General features: G+C 41.1%; 1 protein-coding gene across 6 annotated transcripts in view; it reads right to left on the bottom strand.

Moving 5' to 3' along the window:
• Window positions 1-2,963: 2,963 nt before the first annotated feature.
• NRF1 (nuclear respiratory factor 1) overlaps window positions 2,964-16,382 on the bottom strand; it is a 67,287-nt gene continuing 53,868 nt past the window's right edge. For 4 of the 6 annotated variants that reach the window (XM_056573145.1, XM_056573142.1, XM_056573147.1 and 1 more), the window contains exon 11: window positions 2,964-6,828. In XM_056573145.1, the coding sequence (XP_056429120.1) occupies window positions 6,665-6,828 (164 nt within the window). In that variant the 3' untranslated portion in view covers window positions 2,964-6,664. The remainder of the gene's footprint in view (window positions 6,829-16,382) is intronic. The other 2 variants (XM_056573146.1, XM_056573144.1) reach the window with 1 other exon arrangement.

The raw sequence follows: 16,382 nt of genomic DNA, 5'->3' as shown, positions 1-16,382 counted from the left end.
CAGTGCATAATAACATTACCCAATAAAAGTATTGCCATATAAACAGTCAATACAAATAAATTGGGCTCCTTCAAACACAAATTTCTCAGTATAAAAACACTTTTTCTTAGCATATTGTTCCACAAGCATTTTAAGTCCTATAAAGATGCCTCAGAAGCAATCAAGAAGACATGCCATAACCAAAGCTTGATGTGTTTTGTAAACAAAAAAATGCCACAAAACTACAAAAAAACTCAGATTCTGTGTATGTTTAATATACAGCAGCATCTGGCAGGAGCATTTTTGAATGCAATAAAATCTACAAAACATTGTGTGGATCGTATCATTGAAATTGATATCTTAGGGCATATTCACATATAGGATATATGTTGCAAATTTAATGCAAGGAAGAATAATGTTAAAACCTGCATATAAAATCATTGCTGTGAATTTCATTGCAGATTTTATGGCGCAGATTTAATGTGGTGTTTAACCACTGTATAAAGTCAATATCAAAAAAAGTTGCTGATTATAGGATACAGATTTCCATGGTGGACAAAAAAGGGTACACAAAATCCAAGAGAAAGGTTCCTTCATCTGCCTCAGTGCTAATGTGATTTATCTTCTAATATGTCCATGCGGAAAAGCTAAACTGCACGTCAGATAAAAAATTGTAAAAGTGAACACTTACACTTTGATTCGTAAGTATTCACATTATGAAACTGTGGCAGTTGAAGAATCGCATCATGGGGAAACTAGTGTAGCACGGCACTTTAAACAATGTGGTCATGTTGTGTCAGACCTAAGATGGCAAATAATAGAAAAAGTGGAGCGGAGAATGAATAGAGAGGACAATAAAAAAAAATGTCTTATGTTGGGAGGAGTTATGGATTACAGAATTGGAAACACTTGAACCAAAAGGATTAAACGAAATATGCATAGTTAATGAAAGGAGCTTTGATGTTAGGTCATATAATATCACCTGACCCTACACACCTGTGCGCATGATTAAGGGGGTGTTTCCCTGAAACGTCACACGGCAGGCTGCAGCGGTCTCTCGTCATCTGACCAGCAGTAAGATAGGACATCTTGTACATATGGAAGGAATCATGTTTACCAAGTAATTAAGAATTGATGAAGACATTTTTTTTGAAGATTATGTCTTCTGAAGTCTTTTGAGTAATCCCTAATGGATTATTCCATCCAGTGTGTACATTCATTTGCCCAATGCAGTGCCCAGGTCTCTTGTTATATAAAGTGATACTATGGTTCTTGATAGAACCTTGTTCCTGCATTAAACTATAGTTCTTATTTAAAATAAGTACTGCTTTAGGAGGTAACGCTTGTGCATAAAAGAAATCTACAGCATATATGCTACTTGTGAACTATGGATCGACCGTTTTTTTAGGCCCGATACCGATAATCTGTGGCTTTTCAGGCTGATAGCCGATAATTTATACAGATATTCCGGTATAAATTATCGGCTATTTCTCCACCCCCCCCAAGAAGCCACTGCAGATCACTGATTAAAAGCGGGCGCTTTAAATCAATGAACTGCAGCAGCTTTGGCTGAATCAGTGACCCCCGCCGCCACCCGCTTCTCTCCCCCTGCCTGTCCGGGGGTCCTCCCAACCACCGCCGCTGCCCCCCAGCCATCCCACTCTACCCCCCGCACCGCCCCTGCCCCCCCTATCCCCGGTTTTATAATTACATGTTCCTGGGGGTCCGCGTTACTTCTGGCTCCCGTCCTGCGCGGTCACTGTGCGCACTGACGGTGACGTGACGTTGAGGACGTCACTGCGCTGCGCAGTGCAAAGCGTAACGCAGGACGCAGCAGGAGCCAGAAGTAGCGCGGGCCCCAGACCCCGGGAACAGGTAAGTATAAAACCGGGGATAGGGGAGGCAATGGGGGCAGCGTGCGGTGCGGGTGGGGGGCATGCGGTGCGGTGGGGGGCGGCGGTGCGGTTGGGGTGGGGGTTCGGGACATTATCGGATTATCGGCAAGGTAATTGCCGATACAGATAATGTCAAAAATCGTGAATATCGGCCGATATTATTGGCCAAACCGATAATCGGTCGATCCCTAGTGTGAACATACCCTAACACAGGCTATAGATTGTGGTTCTGCTATTAAACCAGGTTTTCACATACAGTAATAATAAAAATAGCAGTTTTTCGATTCCTGGTTATCACTTTTCAGATCAGTCAAAATACCTGCTTATTGATGGTTTCCTGAAAGCAGCAGATTTTGCATTAAATAGTATTTGATATCTTTATAAGGTGTTAGATGCTACATCTGATAACTACTACAGATTTTTTTTTAACATCCTCCTTAGGAATGTCATCGGGTGGGGAGTAACATATTAGAAATCTACATAATCATTATATCCACAATGTATTTACAATATAAAAACATAAGGTTTAATTCACAGAGAAAATACATTCAATTATTTCAATGTTGGGCCCTTAGATGGAGAGACTTCAACCTGTCCCACATTTTATGTATCAACTTGAGTTTAGCAGCAAAACTGCTATTAATACCAACATGAATGTGTCATTTCATGATTAAATATCTAAAATAAAACAGCATAAATGGATAAAACCAAAATGGAAATGGTACAAAAAGTAATCAAGCTAAAAATCATAAAAATCTATTTGATCAACTTATTTTAAAGGACAACTGCAGCGTTTTAACACTTATCCCCTATCCACAAGATAGGGGATGTGTTTGATCGCGGGGGTCCAACTGCTGGGATTCCCCGCGATCTCCTGAATGGGGCCCCTGCATTAGCGCTCATTGAGAGTGCTAATGCGCATAGTGTGAACCTAGAGGGGTCGACTGTTATGCCCCTTCCCCATACAGTTCTATGGGAGAGGCGGGGAGGAACAAACATTGCCTCCCCGCCTCTCCCATAGAACTACATGGAGGCGTGTCGTTCGCAACGTCATGCTGCGGCCAGCATGCCTCCTGAACAGGATAGGGGATAAGTTGTTTTCGGACGCAGATGGCCTTTAAATTGTACCTATTCTGATGTGCCAATATATAACCTGCAAAGGAGTCACAAATGAACTACTTTACAAGTGCATTACTAGCAAGGCGGAAAACTAAAGTTGGCCAAACTGAACAACATTATTTGGACAAACTAAGTACTCCAGCAAAATAAAGTTTAAAAGGACAAATTTACAACTAATGTTGACAATGTGAGAATGTAGGATAACGTAGGTAAAAAAAAAAAAACGACTTTCTATAACTAAGCTAGAGGGAAATTTGTCTACCTGCCATGAAACACATCCACTTCCAAAGGATACATTCACACGCTGCGAGTTGTGTTACCTTTAACTTCAATGAGTCTGCCGAAAAACCACAATAGCATCAGATTTGAAGATTGCTGGTGAACCCATTGAAGTGAATGGTAGTGAAACTCGCAACGAGAAACATGCTGCATGTTATGAACATACCCTAAAGGTAAGTTGTCATGTTGAACATACAGTCTGATCTGCCAGCACCATGTTTAATTTCCTGTAACCAACGTAAGAGAAAAATGCTTGGCACTTCTCAAACTTTATGGGACTGTGGCCATGATATTCATATCCTGGACTCTGGTGCCTAATAGCAACTATTAGTGCTGCTCAGCCTAACCCCATACAAGATTAGGTCTTAGTCTTTCAGAAGACAGAAAATAGTAGCACCCAGTGGCTTCATTTGAAATACTTAGAAGTATAAAAATCGGGGGTACATTCAACAGCAGGTGGATTCTGAGGCGATGGCCGTTTCGTGCCTCAACACTTTGTGTCTTGGAAGAAGTGCCTCAACACAAAGCACTGTCACCTCAGAACGCACCTGATTATGAATGCCCCCCTTTTTATACTGTTAAATAAGCGAAGCAACTGGGCGAGTACACTATTTTCCATCTTCTGGATATAAGACGTTTCATTTCCTGCTCATGCTGTGTTTAGGAGACTAGTGGAGGTCCATTCAGTGACTGTCTTTGTTGTACAAGAATGCACACAGAAAGTGTCATTAGTCAATACTTCTCTAAATGTAGAATAAGTAGGAATCTTCTCCCACAAATCCCAGACAAGTAGTGCTTACAGTACTTGTTACTCTGCACTCAGCCAATCAGGATCACAGTGAATAATGCAGAAAGAACAAAAGCAGGGTTTTAGTATAGACAAGTTGTGGCCACAATGGGCCACCAATCAGATCACTTCTTTCATTTTGCTGAGGCCTTGTTGAAAATGAAAGAAGCGATCTGATTGGTTGCTATGTGCAACTGGGCAACTTTTCTTCGTGACAGGTTTTGATAAATCTCCCCCAATGTATTTTCCTGTAAAATAGGGACACATTACAATTCATTTGACACATATGCTGTTTAGTGGTATAACTACATGTTGGCTTGGTTTTCAGTGAGTTAGTTATTGTGTCTATATAAGCTGTCTTATAGTAAGATTCTCTTTTCTGCCCACAGCAACCAATAACTATGCTTTCATCGTATCAGAGCAGCATGTGAAATGAAAGCGGACATCTGGTTTCTATGGGCAACAAAAGAAAATCTTACTATAAAACAGCAATTTAGCTAAAACAGTGCCAAGAATAAAATGGAGTTACTTATTAACCAATCAAATCCCAGAACTTCTTTAGAGGCTCTTTGGACAATGAAATCATCAATTGGCTGGGATGGTCACCAGCTCCACTTCCTAGGCACTAGTACTAATAAATCTCTCCAACTGACAAAGTAGTAGTTGCAGCATTCCCTCGTAAACTGATTTTCTAAGGGCTAAGCCATGGGCCTGCTTAGCTTCACAGCACTAAACATTTAGGGCACGGTCACACAGAGTGCATCCCCATCGTATTTGATGCCGCAGATGCGCAATCAAAGAGTAACGGTAGGCAAGCTCCCTGCTCACTTTGTGTCCGCTTATAGCGGCAGATTTCACGAGCTGACAAACAGAGCTACCCCGACCGCAGTAGGTAACTCTCCCTCTCTGTGACTACCTGCAGCACATCCGCAGCGTGAAATAAGCTGTGGATGCACTGTGTGACACCCTTCCCTTAATGGTGTTGTCTCACAATATGCAACCAACATCCAACTAGTCACAGATAATTCTATGACATTTTAATAGAACAAAAAGGCACTGGCTCAAGAACAAAGCTGTGCTACTTACTTGGGTAGCCACATTGAGTACTGATATGCCACAAATGTATTTTCTAAGGACCCTTTAAGGGCACCTATGTAAAAATCCTGTGATAGATGCATGGAAATTCAAAGACAGTTTTGCTCAAGGCTGTTTATCTTTTCAGTTACATAAATATTTCACTTCTACATTATATGACAAATTTTTAAATAAAGTTATTTCACCTTGTAGATATGCACCATAAATGTTCATTGAAATGAAATAGACATCTGACCAGGACAGAAGAACTAACAATATCATATGAGAAGTAGGGATGGCACAGCATAAATAATCATAAAAACATGATAGTTCTTAAAGTGTCACGGTCATTTAGAAAAAGTTTTGACATGTCATCAAATTTGATTAGTCTTAGTGCCAAGAACCCCACGATGATTACAATAAGGAAGGAAAAGGTTTCCCTCCCCAGCTTTTAGCGATTCCATGAAGCAGGAAGAAGAGCGACACACGCTACTGCTTCCTTCTCCTGCTTGTTCTTCTGATCGGTATGGGTCTCGACCAATCGAAACTGTCTCTGTGACATGTCAAAGGTTCTTCTAAATGATTGGTACACTTTAAACAGAGCATAGATGTGTACATGGAGATACAATAAAATGTCAGTGGAGTAAATTCATAATGGTAATATGATGCTTAGTTATTTATTTTTGCCCTAAAACTGTTTTTTTTCCCCAAAGTATACATGTGCATCTGCTTGTTTTCTAAAGCTTTTATAACTGAAGATTTAGTATATCTTACCACAGTTATAAACACAGTACTACTGAAAGGCAAGGCTTTGGCAAGTTCCATTACGTCAACACATTATGATTCAAATTCTTTCTGAAACTCCTGGATTTGTCATGTAATGTGGAAGTAACCATTATGAAACATTTTATGGAGCAAACACTCTTTATCCCACGAAGAGGTAAACCAGGGCCATCACATTCATACCTACAACAGCAACAAGTAAAGAACAACGGGGGTCCTCTTGAGTACAGCTGAACAGAATCCGATGTAAATGTGACAACTCCTAAAGGCGCCATAGATGAAGTGGAGAAGTGGTTGCAGTAAATTCATAAAGACTTTATCATAAAGTCATCATTAAAGTTAGTCCAAAAAAGGGGCACATTAAAACCAGTCAAGTCTTTCATTCCAAAGTAGTCCATCATAATGGCAGATACTATGATGGTGTGAACAGTCAAATAAGAACCAACAGTCATCAAGGCGATCTTCCACAGTGCCCTGCATGCCCTAATGTAGCCTGAAGGTGTTAAAATACACACACACTTGATGCTTGTTTTATTGAAATAAATTAAAAGAGGGAGGGGAGAGATTACTACATGGTCAAACACTTTTCTGCGGACGGGAAGAAAAAAAAATGTGGAGCACTGAAGACCACTTCAACAGCACAGGGTCCAAGCAATGGCTGCAGAAGTCTCTAAAACCACTCTGTTCATAACACTGGGAACATGAGTGAGAAAGGAAATTACATCAAAAATCTTCTTTGGCAAGAACGTCACTGTTCTAATGTAACCACCTCCACTGCCTGCCCATCCACCGTGACTGTAGAATCTGATATCCTTGCAGTAACTGGTGCCATGGCGACTTGCACTGGTCCATTACCCTGCGTCAGGCTCGTGACCACCGTCTGGTACATACTGACTGGTATCTGTACTAGTCCTGTAAGATGAAAACAATAAAGTAAATAAAGACCACTTCGTAACATTAATTTAATGACACCAAACTAGTGTTAAAATACATTGTTGAATGAACATAAGCTTAATCCTCTAATACATCACCTTTAAAAAAAAACAAAAAAACAACATTTTACCTAACCAAGAGAAGATCAATACATCTATTAATCCTTCTACTTAGGAATCTATCTAGGAACCTAAGATTTGTTGGGATAAACTCATATGAATGCTCTTTTCAGAAATTCCGGCCATTGGGAGTCTCCGTGATGCCACTACTGATGACAGGTGTTGTGTAAACACTAAGCCAGCTAAAAGAATTGCCCAACTGGCTTATATCCCATTCACAAGTGTTTATCCCAGTCTACAGGGCATGGAATATACTGACAGCTGAAAATCATTGGTCCTAATAGGATTTTGATGACTACCGTTCTACTATTAATGCACATACACAGCTAGGAAACCACTTTTCAATACTCAACTGAGTAAATGAAACATAAAAGCAAAACTAAAGAAACAAGCTAAAAACATTGAAGCAGGAAACATTTTACACACTTTATCTTACATTTAAAGGGGTACTCCGATGGAAAACTTTTTTTTTTAAATGAACTGGTGCCAGAAAGTTAGAGATTTGTAAATTACTTCAAGTTAAAAATCTTAATCCTTTCAGTACTTATTAGCAGCTGTAGGCTACAGAGAAAATTCTTTTCATTTTGAATTTCTTTTTTGTCTTGTCCACAGTGCTCTCTGCTGACACCTCTGTCCGTGTCAGGAACTGTCCAGAGCAGCATAGGTTTGCTATGGGGATTTTCTCCTGCTTTGGACAGTTCCGGAGATGAGAATCAGGTGTCAGCAGAGAGCACTGTGGACAAGACAAAAAAAAAAAAATTCCTAAGTACTGGAAGGGTAAAGATTTTTTTAATAGAAGTAATTTACAAATCCGTTTAACTTTCTGGCACCAGTTCATATAAAAAAAATGTGTTCCACTGCAGTACCCCTTCAAGAGGATGTTAACACTGCTGTTTCTTCAACTGAATCAAATACAGTTAGTGGCAAAATCAGGTTTTATGTTAACTGGAACCAATACTACATTATAGTACTGCTATCTTGTCATTATCATTTAATAGCATAGAAACTATAAATGTATACAAGTTGAAAAGTAATGTTTCCCTAGCACTAAAGAATAGGATTAAATAATATAAAGCATCACTAGTCACTGATCGCAGAAAAAGTACAGTATATCCTCAATATTGGTCTGTTCTACAGCATCTGAACGTAAAAGTGGAATATCTACCTCATATACCACCCTTAAGGTGGAAGACATTCCCACCTTGTGGCAATTTAGATTTATGCACCTCATCATAATACAACATTACCTTGAATTTTGTAATCATGTGTAAATGCAAGGGGAAAAATATAAAGACTGACAGCCAGTGTATCCATTAGCAACCATTCCAACAGATATGGCATCTGACAGCAGACACGCATCTTGGAATTAAATATCAGTGTAACCCAAACTTTAGGTAGAGGCGAATGAAGGCAATTTTATGTTGTAAATATCAATGTCTGCAGATGCTTTTACAGTATTAGGTGCAAAGTAGCTGGTAAAATGGTGGATGGGAGGTATGTATCATTGAGACGTTTTGCCTCAGTGACATAAGACTGGAGTTTGGGTCCATGTTTTGGGAATTACTGAGTGTCCTGGAGATAGTCACTTAAATCCTCCAGTTCTGGTGGGATTGCAGTTCTGAACCTGATCTCGCAGGTGTGTGAGCACTGGCAGAGAGGAGTTGCTCTGAAGCAGATCAGCTTGTCTGTGGTATGTTGGATGCTGCACCAAAAAGACCGACTTTAGGACTAAACCTGCCAAGTTTTGGTTGAGAAGCTCAGAAGTTTATGTACAACCTGATGTGAAGGACATTTACGTTTCTGTTATACTGCAAGTAGAAGTTATTACAATAAACCCAAGACTACTAAACTGTGACTGTTTAAAAGGGTCCTGTAAGTAAGTATGGTTAAACAGGAAAGACTATGAAAAGACTAGAGTTGCACACTGTACATTACTGCAGTGCAGTGACGGCAGTCCATAGGGTGATAGCACAAGCATTGGCTGGTATTAGAGCTCAGCAGACAGACAGTGGAGTGATTAAGCCCTTGACAAGTATTAATCAGGTTTGTGATTGTCCCGACACTGCATCTGGTCAGGCGCGGGGCTTTGATTAGGCTAATCTAGTCTGCACATGTTCATAATCCAAAGTGGGGGATTAAGACCCTTTCAGTTTTATTAAAAGAAGCTCACGTCTCTTCAACTCTGCAAGTCACCAATACCATAAATTGCTGGAGCAATCTGTGATACTTCTACAGAACATGTACTTATATAGTATAAATATTGAGTAATGCCACTGATATCTGTAAGAGAGATCTGCACTGAGGTTTAGGGGCTGCTTTGCAATACACAGAAGTGCTGTAGTGAAGAGAAGGTTCTTTTTATTACATTTTGGAACCATAATAAAAGGGTACTCCAGAGGGGATTTCACATCAATTGGTACCAGAAATGTATACATATTTGTCAATTATGTCTTTTTAAAAAATCTTAAGCTAGTTACTTATCAAGTTCTGTATACTCAACAGGAAATTGTGTAGTTCTTTCCAGTCTGACCACAGTTTGCTATAGGAAATGCTCCTTTTCTCAACAGTTCCTGACACGGACAGAGGTGGCAGCAGAGAGCACTGGGATCAGAATTAAGAACTACACAAACTTCCTCTGGAGCATACAGCAGCTGATAAGATTATTAAATATAGACAAATTACAAATTTGTACAACTCTCTGGCACCAATTTATTTGGAGTACCCCTTTAAATGCCATTGTTCATAAGAGCACTTTGGTAAGCAATATTCCGTAAACAAGGGTAAGGCAAGAGAATAGAGGATTAACTAGAGGTGAGTTGCCCAGATTCATGTCGTCTGTCCATAAAATACAATAGAAGAATCAATTCACCTTTATCTTAAAGAAAATCCTAACAAATCTGTGAAATTTTGATGACTGAAAGATTAACCAACCCACCAAACTGAAACTGGATAAAACAGTGCCCCTCACTATTTACAACCTTTAGGGTGCGTTCATACTCTATTACTGGCAGTGGGTTTCACGCTGCGGGAAACCTGCTGCGAGTTACACTACCATTGATTTGAATGGGTCCACAGACCGTCCGCAATAGTGTCAGATTGGCAGACTGTCCGCGGACCCATTTAAATCAATGGTAGCGTAACTCGCAGCGGGTTTCCCGCTACTAGCGTGTGAACGCACCCTTAGTGTTCTAAAACAGTGACAGCTGGAACCCTAGGAAGGAACACTGCATTAAAAAAAGCTGCTTGCCCATTGAGACGTTATATAGAGAAAGTGCATTCAGAATCTTACATATTACATACACTGAATGGTCACTTTACTAGAGAACAACATCTAGTAGTGTGTTGGACTTTCTTTGGCCTTCAGAACTGCAGCAATTCCTCATGGCATAGATTCCACTTGGTGATTAAATCATTCCGCAGGTATACAGTCCCATAAGAACAGGATAGCTTCTAGAAGTTGCAGCAGAATAGAGGTGGTATTATTCCAGAGGTGTGCTATAGGTCTAAGATCTGGGCCATGAAAAACAAGGAAAAGTCTGCCATGTTCCTGCAACCAATCCACTCCTATGCAACCCTCGTGTAGTGGTGCACTGTTCTGCCGAAATTATCCTTCTACTTCAAGGTAACCAGCTGCCATGAAGGGATGAACGTGTCTGGCTATAATGCTTAGATAAGCCCTACTATCCAATTGGCCATCCAGAGGTATCAAAGGAGCCAGGGAGTGCCAAGGACACATTCCCCACATCTTCATGCCACCTCCAGCAAGAAAGGGTTTATACAATTCACGCTTCCTCGACCCAGTTCTGACCCCTAACAATCATGGTGCAGCAGAAATCTGGATTAATCGGATCATGCAATGTTTGCCCACTGGAGTTTTGCAGGATTTCTTTTAGTTGGATGTTCCTCCTCCATCACAGCCCCATCAGTATACTCTCAACACAGTAACTTGATAAAATTACACTGTTTCTGGCCTCAGCTAGTTTGGCGCCAATAACCACGCCTTGTTCTAACTTGCTCAGCTCACAGACTGGATCTCTAAGGCTATGTTCACACGGGTGAAAATGTGCAGAATGTTGCACAAAAAACAGGTGTGGAAATTCTGCACATTTAACTAACCGGCAGGCTCTAGGACCACTCGGAAAGTCTCAGATGACAACGCATTTCATTGCAGTGTGCTCAGAAAGAATAGACAAGTCTATTCTTTCTGCGGGAGCAAAGATCTGAATTTCCCAGCCAGAAACATCTGGCGTGGAAATTCTGCTGTGTGAACAGTGCAGCAGAAGCACATTGAAATCAATAATGGGACTATGCTGCTGCGGAATATTCATGGACATTTTAATATGTGAACATAGCCTTATGCTGATTCATACAGAAACCGATCCACAGAACACTTGCTTCCATGGGGGTCATGTGTCTAATTGGCATACATGGAAGTTCTCTAAAAGTGGCCATGAAATACAAATAAATAAATAACTATATATAATAGAACACAATACAATGGGGGAGATTTATCAAAGCTGTCATGTCCCGCATCAATATAGACCAAACTACAGAGGGTTAGGCCGGTCTATTGTGCACCTAATTTATCAAAAGGCGCATGGCTCTTGATGAATTCTGTGCACAGACTGCATGATCTATGCTTTAGACTGTATTTAAACCTGCTCCAGCATGGTCTGACATTTCGGCGTACTTTCAGCCGATGGGACTTTTCACAGAAAAATTGCTATTGATAAATTCAGCACCAATGCATTTTCCAATGCGTTTCCGTCTAAAATAGACTAGAATGCATCATGTTCTAAAAATCCTCTAGAGCAAAAGTCACAGAAAAGTCGCACATATTTAGACTGCGACTTTCTGTGCGACAAATTTAGACAGGAAAAACCAGTCTAAATCCTTTGATAAATCTCCCCCAATGTCTTCATACAAAATGTAATCCAGCCAGAAGTAGAGGACAGACAGGAATATGATTGCTGGATCAGACTACAGAGTTTGTTTACCATCTGATGACATGGAGACAGTCTGCATATATATATTTCAGAAAACAAAAACTAAGACATTTTTAATTAAGACCTGCTGTAAAGTTATCTCATTTTATATGTACTGACAATAGAAAAACATATTTACAAAAGGTAGACACAGCTTTTGAGATGCACAGGAGGGAGCTGAAGTAAGAGGGATTAACAATATATGTAATCAAGCTCTTACCTATAAAGTGTATTCATTTTAGCTACTCTGAGCATTAAAGTGTCTACTGTATAGCACCTTTTCAGTGAAACATGTGGAAAATCTATACAACCAATCACGTACACAAAATTACCATAAGTAAGTGTTAAACATGTTTAGTGAAGATATTACCACACCCTTTTTCCTGTGTCCTGGGTAGGAATATGATGGTAATGTTGATATTCACAACTCAAAATGACCCTCCCTTGCAGGGAAAACCTAGCACAGTACTTAGTGTATGTAACTGTATGAAACGCTATATTATATACACACACACACTACATGAAAAGGCTGCGGAAAGCCTGCCGGAGACAGGTCTGCAGTGCGGAACAATGGGCTCGATTCATCCTGCTATGTTCCTGCACAGCTGTTTACTGGCTCCGGATTACTGCAGTCACATGAGCTGCTTTACAGCATAGCAAGCTGTCAGGGGCTGGGAAGGTCATGAGGAGGAGAGGGGAATCAGGACAGCTCCATCCCTCTGCACTGCAGTATGTTGGGAGGAGGAAAGTCATGGGGACCTTCTACACACCCATCAAAGAATAGAAACAGAATGTGTCGGCAGATGAGAACCATTTGGCCCATCTAGTCTGCCCAATAATCTGAATACTATGAATAGTCCCATCTTATATGAAGGATAGTCTTATGCTTATAACACTGCAAGGCCCAAATACAACCATAGGGTACACTGCCATTTCTTATAGGCAAGTCCTTTCTCTCAGACTTGCTGCAGTGCCTCTATAGTGTACACTCTTTTCATGTCATTGTAATTATTCTAAGCTGCATAATTTAGGTCAACATTCTATGGAAAATCTAGAAACTGATATTTATTCCTAAAAGGGTTAACATAGAATTTTAACAAAAACATAAAGAACACACATCCCATAAGTATTCAACTTTCCTGTTAATCCAATACAGATGCTTCCTGGCCGTCCACTAGTTTTTGTTTACAGGGCACCAACAGCCAATCAATGGCCTCACAAGTACATACTGGCACCACTGCTCAGCAATGAGGCCGATGATTGGCTGCAGTGTCACACTTCTGAAAGCATGCAGAGGATTGCAGAGGGGAGTATTCTGACAATTTAGGACAATTGATGCTTTTTAATTCATGGACAACCCATATTTGCCCCCTAGGCATGGTGACTATACGAAGCTAATAAGTTATAAGTAGTCCTCTCTGTGGGGAGCTTTACTTACTTGGTCCCGTGGCTCTGGCTGTAGTGATGTGCATACTCGCCCCAACATCCCCCGTGGCTCCCTAAGCAGACAGAGTGGTGACGAGGGGGCGTCACTAAGACTGAGTGTTGGGACCAAGTATAGCACCCCGCTAAGGAAACTACTTACGTAGCAAAAGGGGAGACTTTATAACTTTATATCCTCACCATCCTTGGGGGCAGAAACGTCCCCTTGGGATAATGAGGATAAAGATTTTAACATATATAACGCGTTAAGAGTAATATATATGGAAAATAAAATGCTTGGTTCCCTTTAGAAATAAAAATGCAGTTTATAACCATTTTAGTATTTTGTTTTATTTGGGAACCCAGCCTAAAAAAATATTCTTCTTTCTCTATAATTTTTGGATATTGGACATTTTTCTTGGTGGTAAACAGCAATTAACTCAACCACCTAATAAAACCAACGTCCAGGAAAATATAAATTTCTTCTGCATCCCAAAAATGCAAACACAATGCACAATATGAAATCCTATACATCTGACTAGGCAACCTATCCATTTGTTTCTTCTGAAAATGACACAGCTAGCAAAAGGTTTACCTTGTCTTATTTTCTTAACTGCTTATTTAGCGTCTACACTGCAGTTGGACTAATCGCTCCTGTCTTGGCAAACTGAATATGGGATTTAAAGCTTCTTTTGGCTAATTCCTTTAAAATCTGTTTTAGTAATGTGCCTGCTTCCACTTCACCTCTTTCATAATTTGCAGCACACGGAAGAGAGCGCCATATTTTTACCACTGGCTATCAATACTACTGACCGTTGGTGAGATTATATCCCTACTGACTGTGGAAGGTATACCGTATATACTTGAGTATAAGCCGACCCGAGTATAAGCCGAAACCCCTAATTTCAACCCAAAATCCCAGGAAAAGTTATCGACTCGAGTATAAGCCTAGGGTGGGAAATACATCATCCCCCCCCTGTCATCATCCAGACCCGTCATTAACATCCTCATCATCATCACCGCCTGTCATCATCCAGACCCTCATCCTCATCACCTGTCATCATCCCACACATCCCCCCTTCATCATCCCCTTGTCATCATCCCACACATCCCCCCTTCATCATCCCCTTGTCATCATCCCCACCCCCCTTCATCATCCCCTTGTCATCATCCCCACCCCCCTTCATCATCCCCTTGTCATCATCCCCACCCCCCTTCATCATCCCACACCCCCCTTCATCATCCCACACACCCCCTTCATCATCCTCTTCTCATTATCCGCCCTCAGTGGTCTTCAACCTGCGGACCTCCAGAGGTTTCAAAACTACAACTCCCAGCAAGCCCGGGCAGCCATCGGCTGTTCGGGCTTGCTGGGAGTTGTAGTTTTGAAACCTCCGGAGGTCCGCAGCTTGAAGACCACTGCGGCCTTCGACATTATCCAGCCCCCCCCCCCCTTTAGTTCTGTACAGTACTCACCTCCGCTCGGCGCTGGTCCGGTGCTGCAGGGCTGTCCGGAGAGGAGGTGGTCCGGTGGGATAGTGGTTCCGGGCTGCTATCTTCACCGGGGGCGCCTCTTCTCCGCGCTTCCGGCCCGGAATAGAGGCGTTGCCTTGACAATGATGCAGAAGTACGTTGGCAATGAACGTACCTCTGCGTCGTTGTCAAGGCAACGTGACTATTCTGAGGCCGGGCCCGAAGCGCTTAGAAGAGGCCTCCCCGGTGAAGATAGCAGCCCGGAACCACTATCCCACCGGACCACCTCCTCACCGGACAGTCCTGCAGCACCGGACCAGCGCCGAGCGGAGGTGAGTACTGTACAGAACTAAAGGAGGGTGAGAGGGGGCTGGATGATGTCGAAGGCCGCAGTGGTCTTCAACCTGCGGACCTCCGGAGGTTTCAAAACTACAACTCCCAGCAAGCCCGGACAGCCGATGGCTGCCCGGGCTTGCTGGGAGTTGTAGTTTTGAAACCTATGGAGGTCCGCAGGTTGAAGACCACTGCGGGTGGAGAGTTCACTCGAGTATAAGCCGAGGGGGGTGTTTTCAGCACGAAAAATCGTGCTGAAAAACTCGGCTTATACTCGAGTATATACGGTATGTTCCAGGAACACCTGTGAAAGTTATCAGAGTTCAGGGGGCATTTGTCAAAAAGACATTCTCAGAAAATATAAAAAATGATTTGTTAGGGTAAAGTGGAATTTTATACTATGTGCACTTGGACAGGCTTTAATCCAGGCAGAGGAAGCAACATTTGTGCTGTTCAGTTGGGTATTACACATATTGTGGAATGCAACAGACTGCAATGAGCCTTATGGTGGCCATGGGTCAAAGGCTGGATTTATACTGCATTCTACAGTGTTTTTATAGCTCTTTAGTTGAATTTTTAACCCTGTCATGACATCTGTTTTTTTGATTTTTGCACTTGTTTTTTCCACCTCACCTTTTAAAAATCCTAACGCTTTTAATTTTACACCTGCAGACCCATATGAGGGCTTGTTTTTAGCGCCCACAATTTTACTTGGCAATGCGAAAAAAACCAAAAAGATATTTGTGGGGAAAAATTAAAAAAAAAAAAAAAACCCTGCCATTTAAAACATTTTTGGGGCTTCTGTTTCTACGCAGTGCACTTTTCTTTAAAAATGACATATTATCTTTATTCTATAGGTCCATGCGATTAAAATGATACCCTACTTATATAGGTTTGATTTTGTTTTACTTTTGTTAAAAAATTATAATTTTACATGAAAATGAATAAGTTTAAAATTGGCCTCTTCTGACCCCTGTAAGTATTATTTTTCTGTATACGGGGGATGTGTGGGGGCTCATTTTTGTAGCAATACCACATATGTTTATTTTTGTTTACATTTTTTGGGGGAAAAGGAGGACAATTAAGCTTTTATTAGGGAAGGGGTTAAATCACATTTATTAACTTTTATTTTTATTTATTTTATCTTCATATTGCATACACTGTAATGCTATGTCATATTATAGCACTGATCAGTGTTATC

The sequence above is a fragment of the Hyla sarda genome, chromosome 4 (genome assembly GCF_029499605.1).
Source record: "Hyla sarda isolate aHylSar1 chromosome 4, aHylSar1.hap1, whole genome shotgun sequence".
In the NCBI taxonomy this organism is placed as follows: Eukaryota; Metazoa; Chordata; class Amphibia; order Anura; family Hylidae; genus Hyla; species Hyla sarda.
Note: the sequence above shows the minus strand (reverse complement) of the source record. Positions and strands in the feature narration are given on the sequence as shown.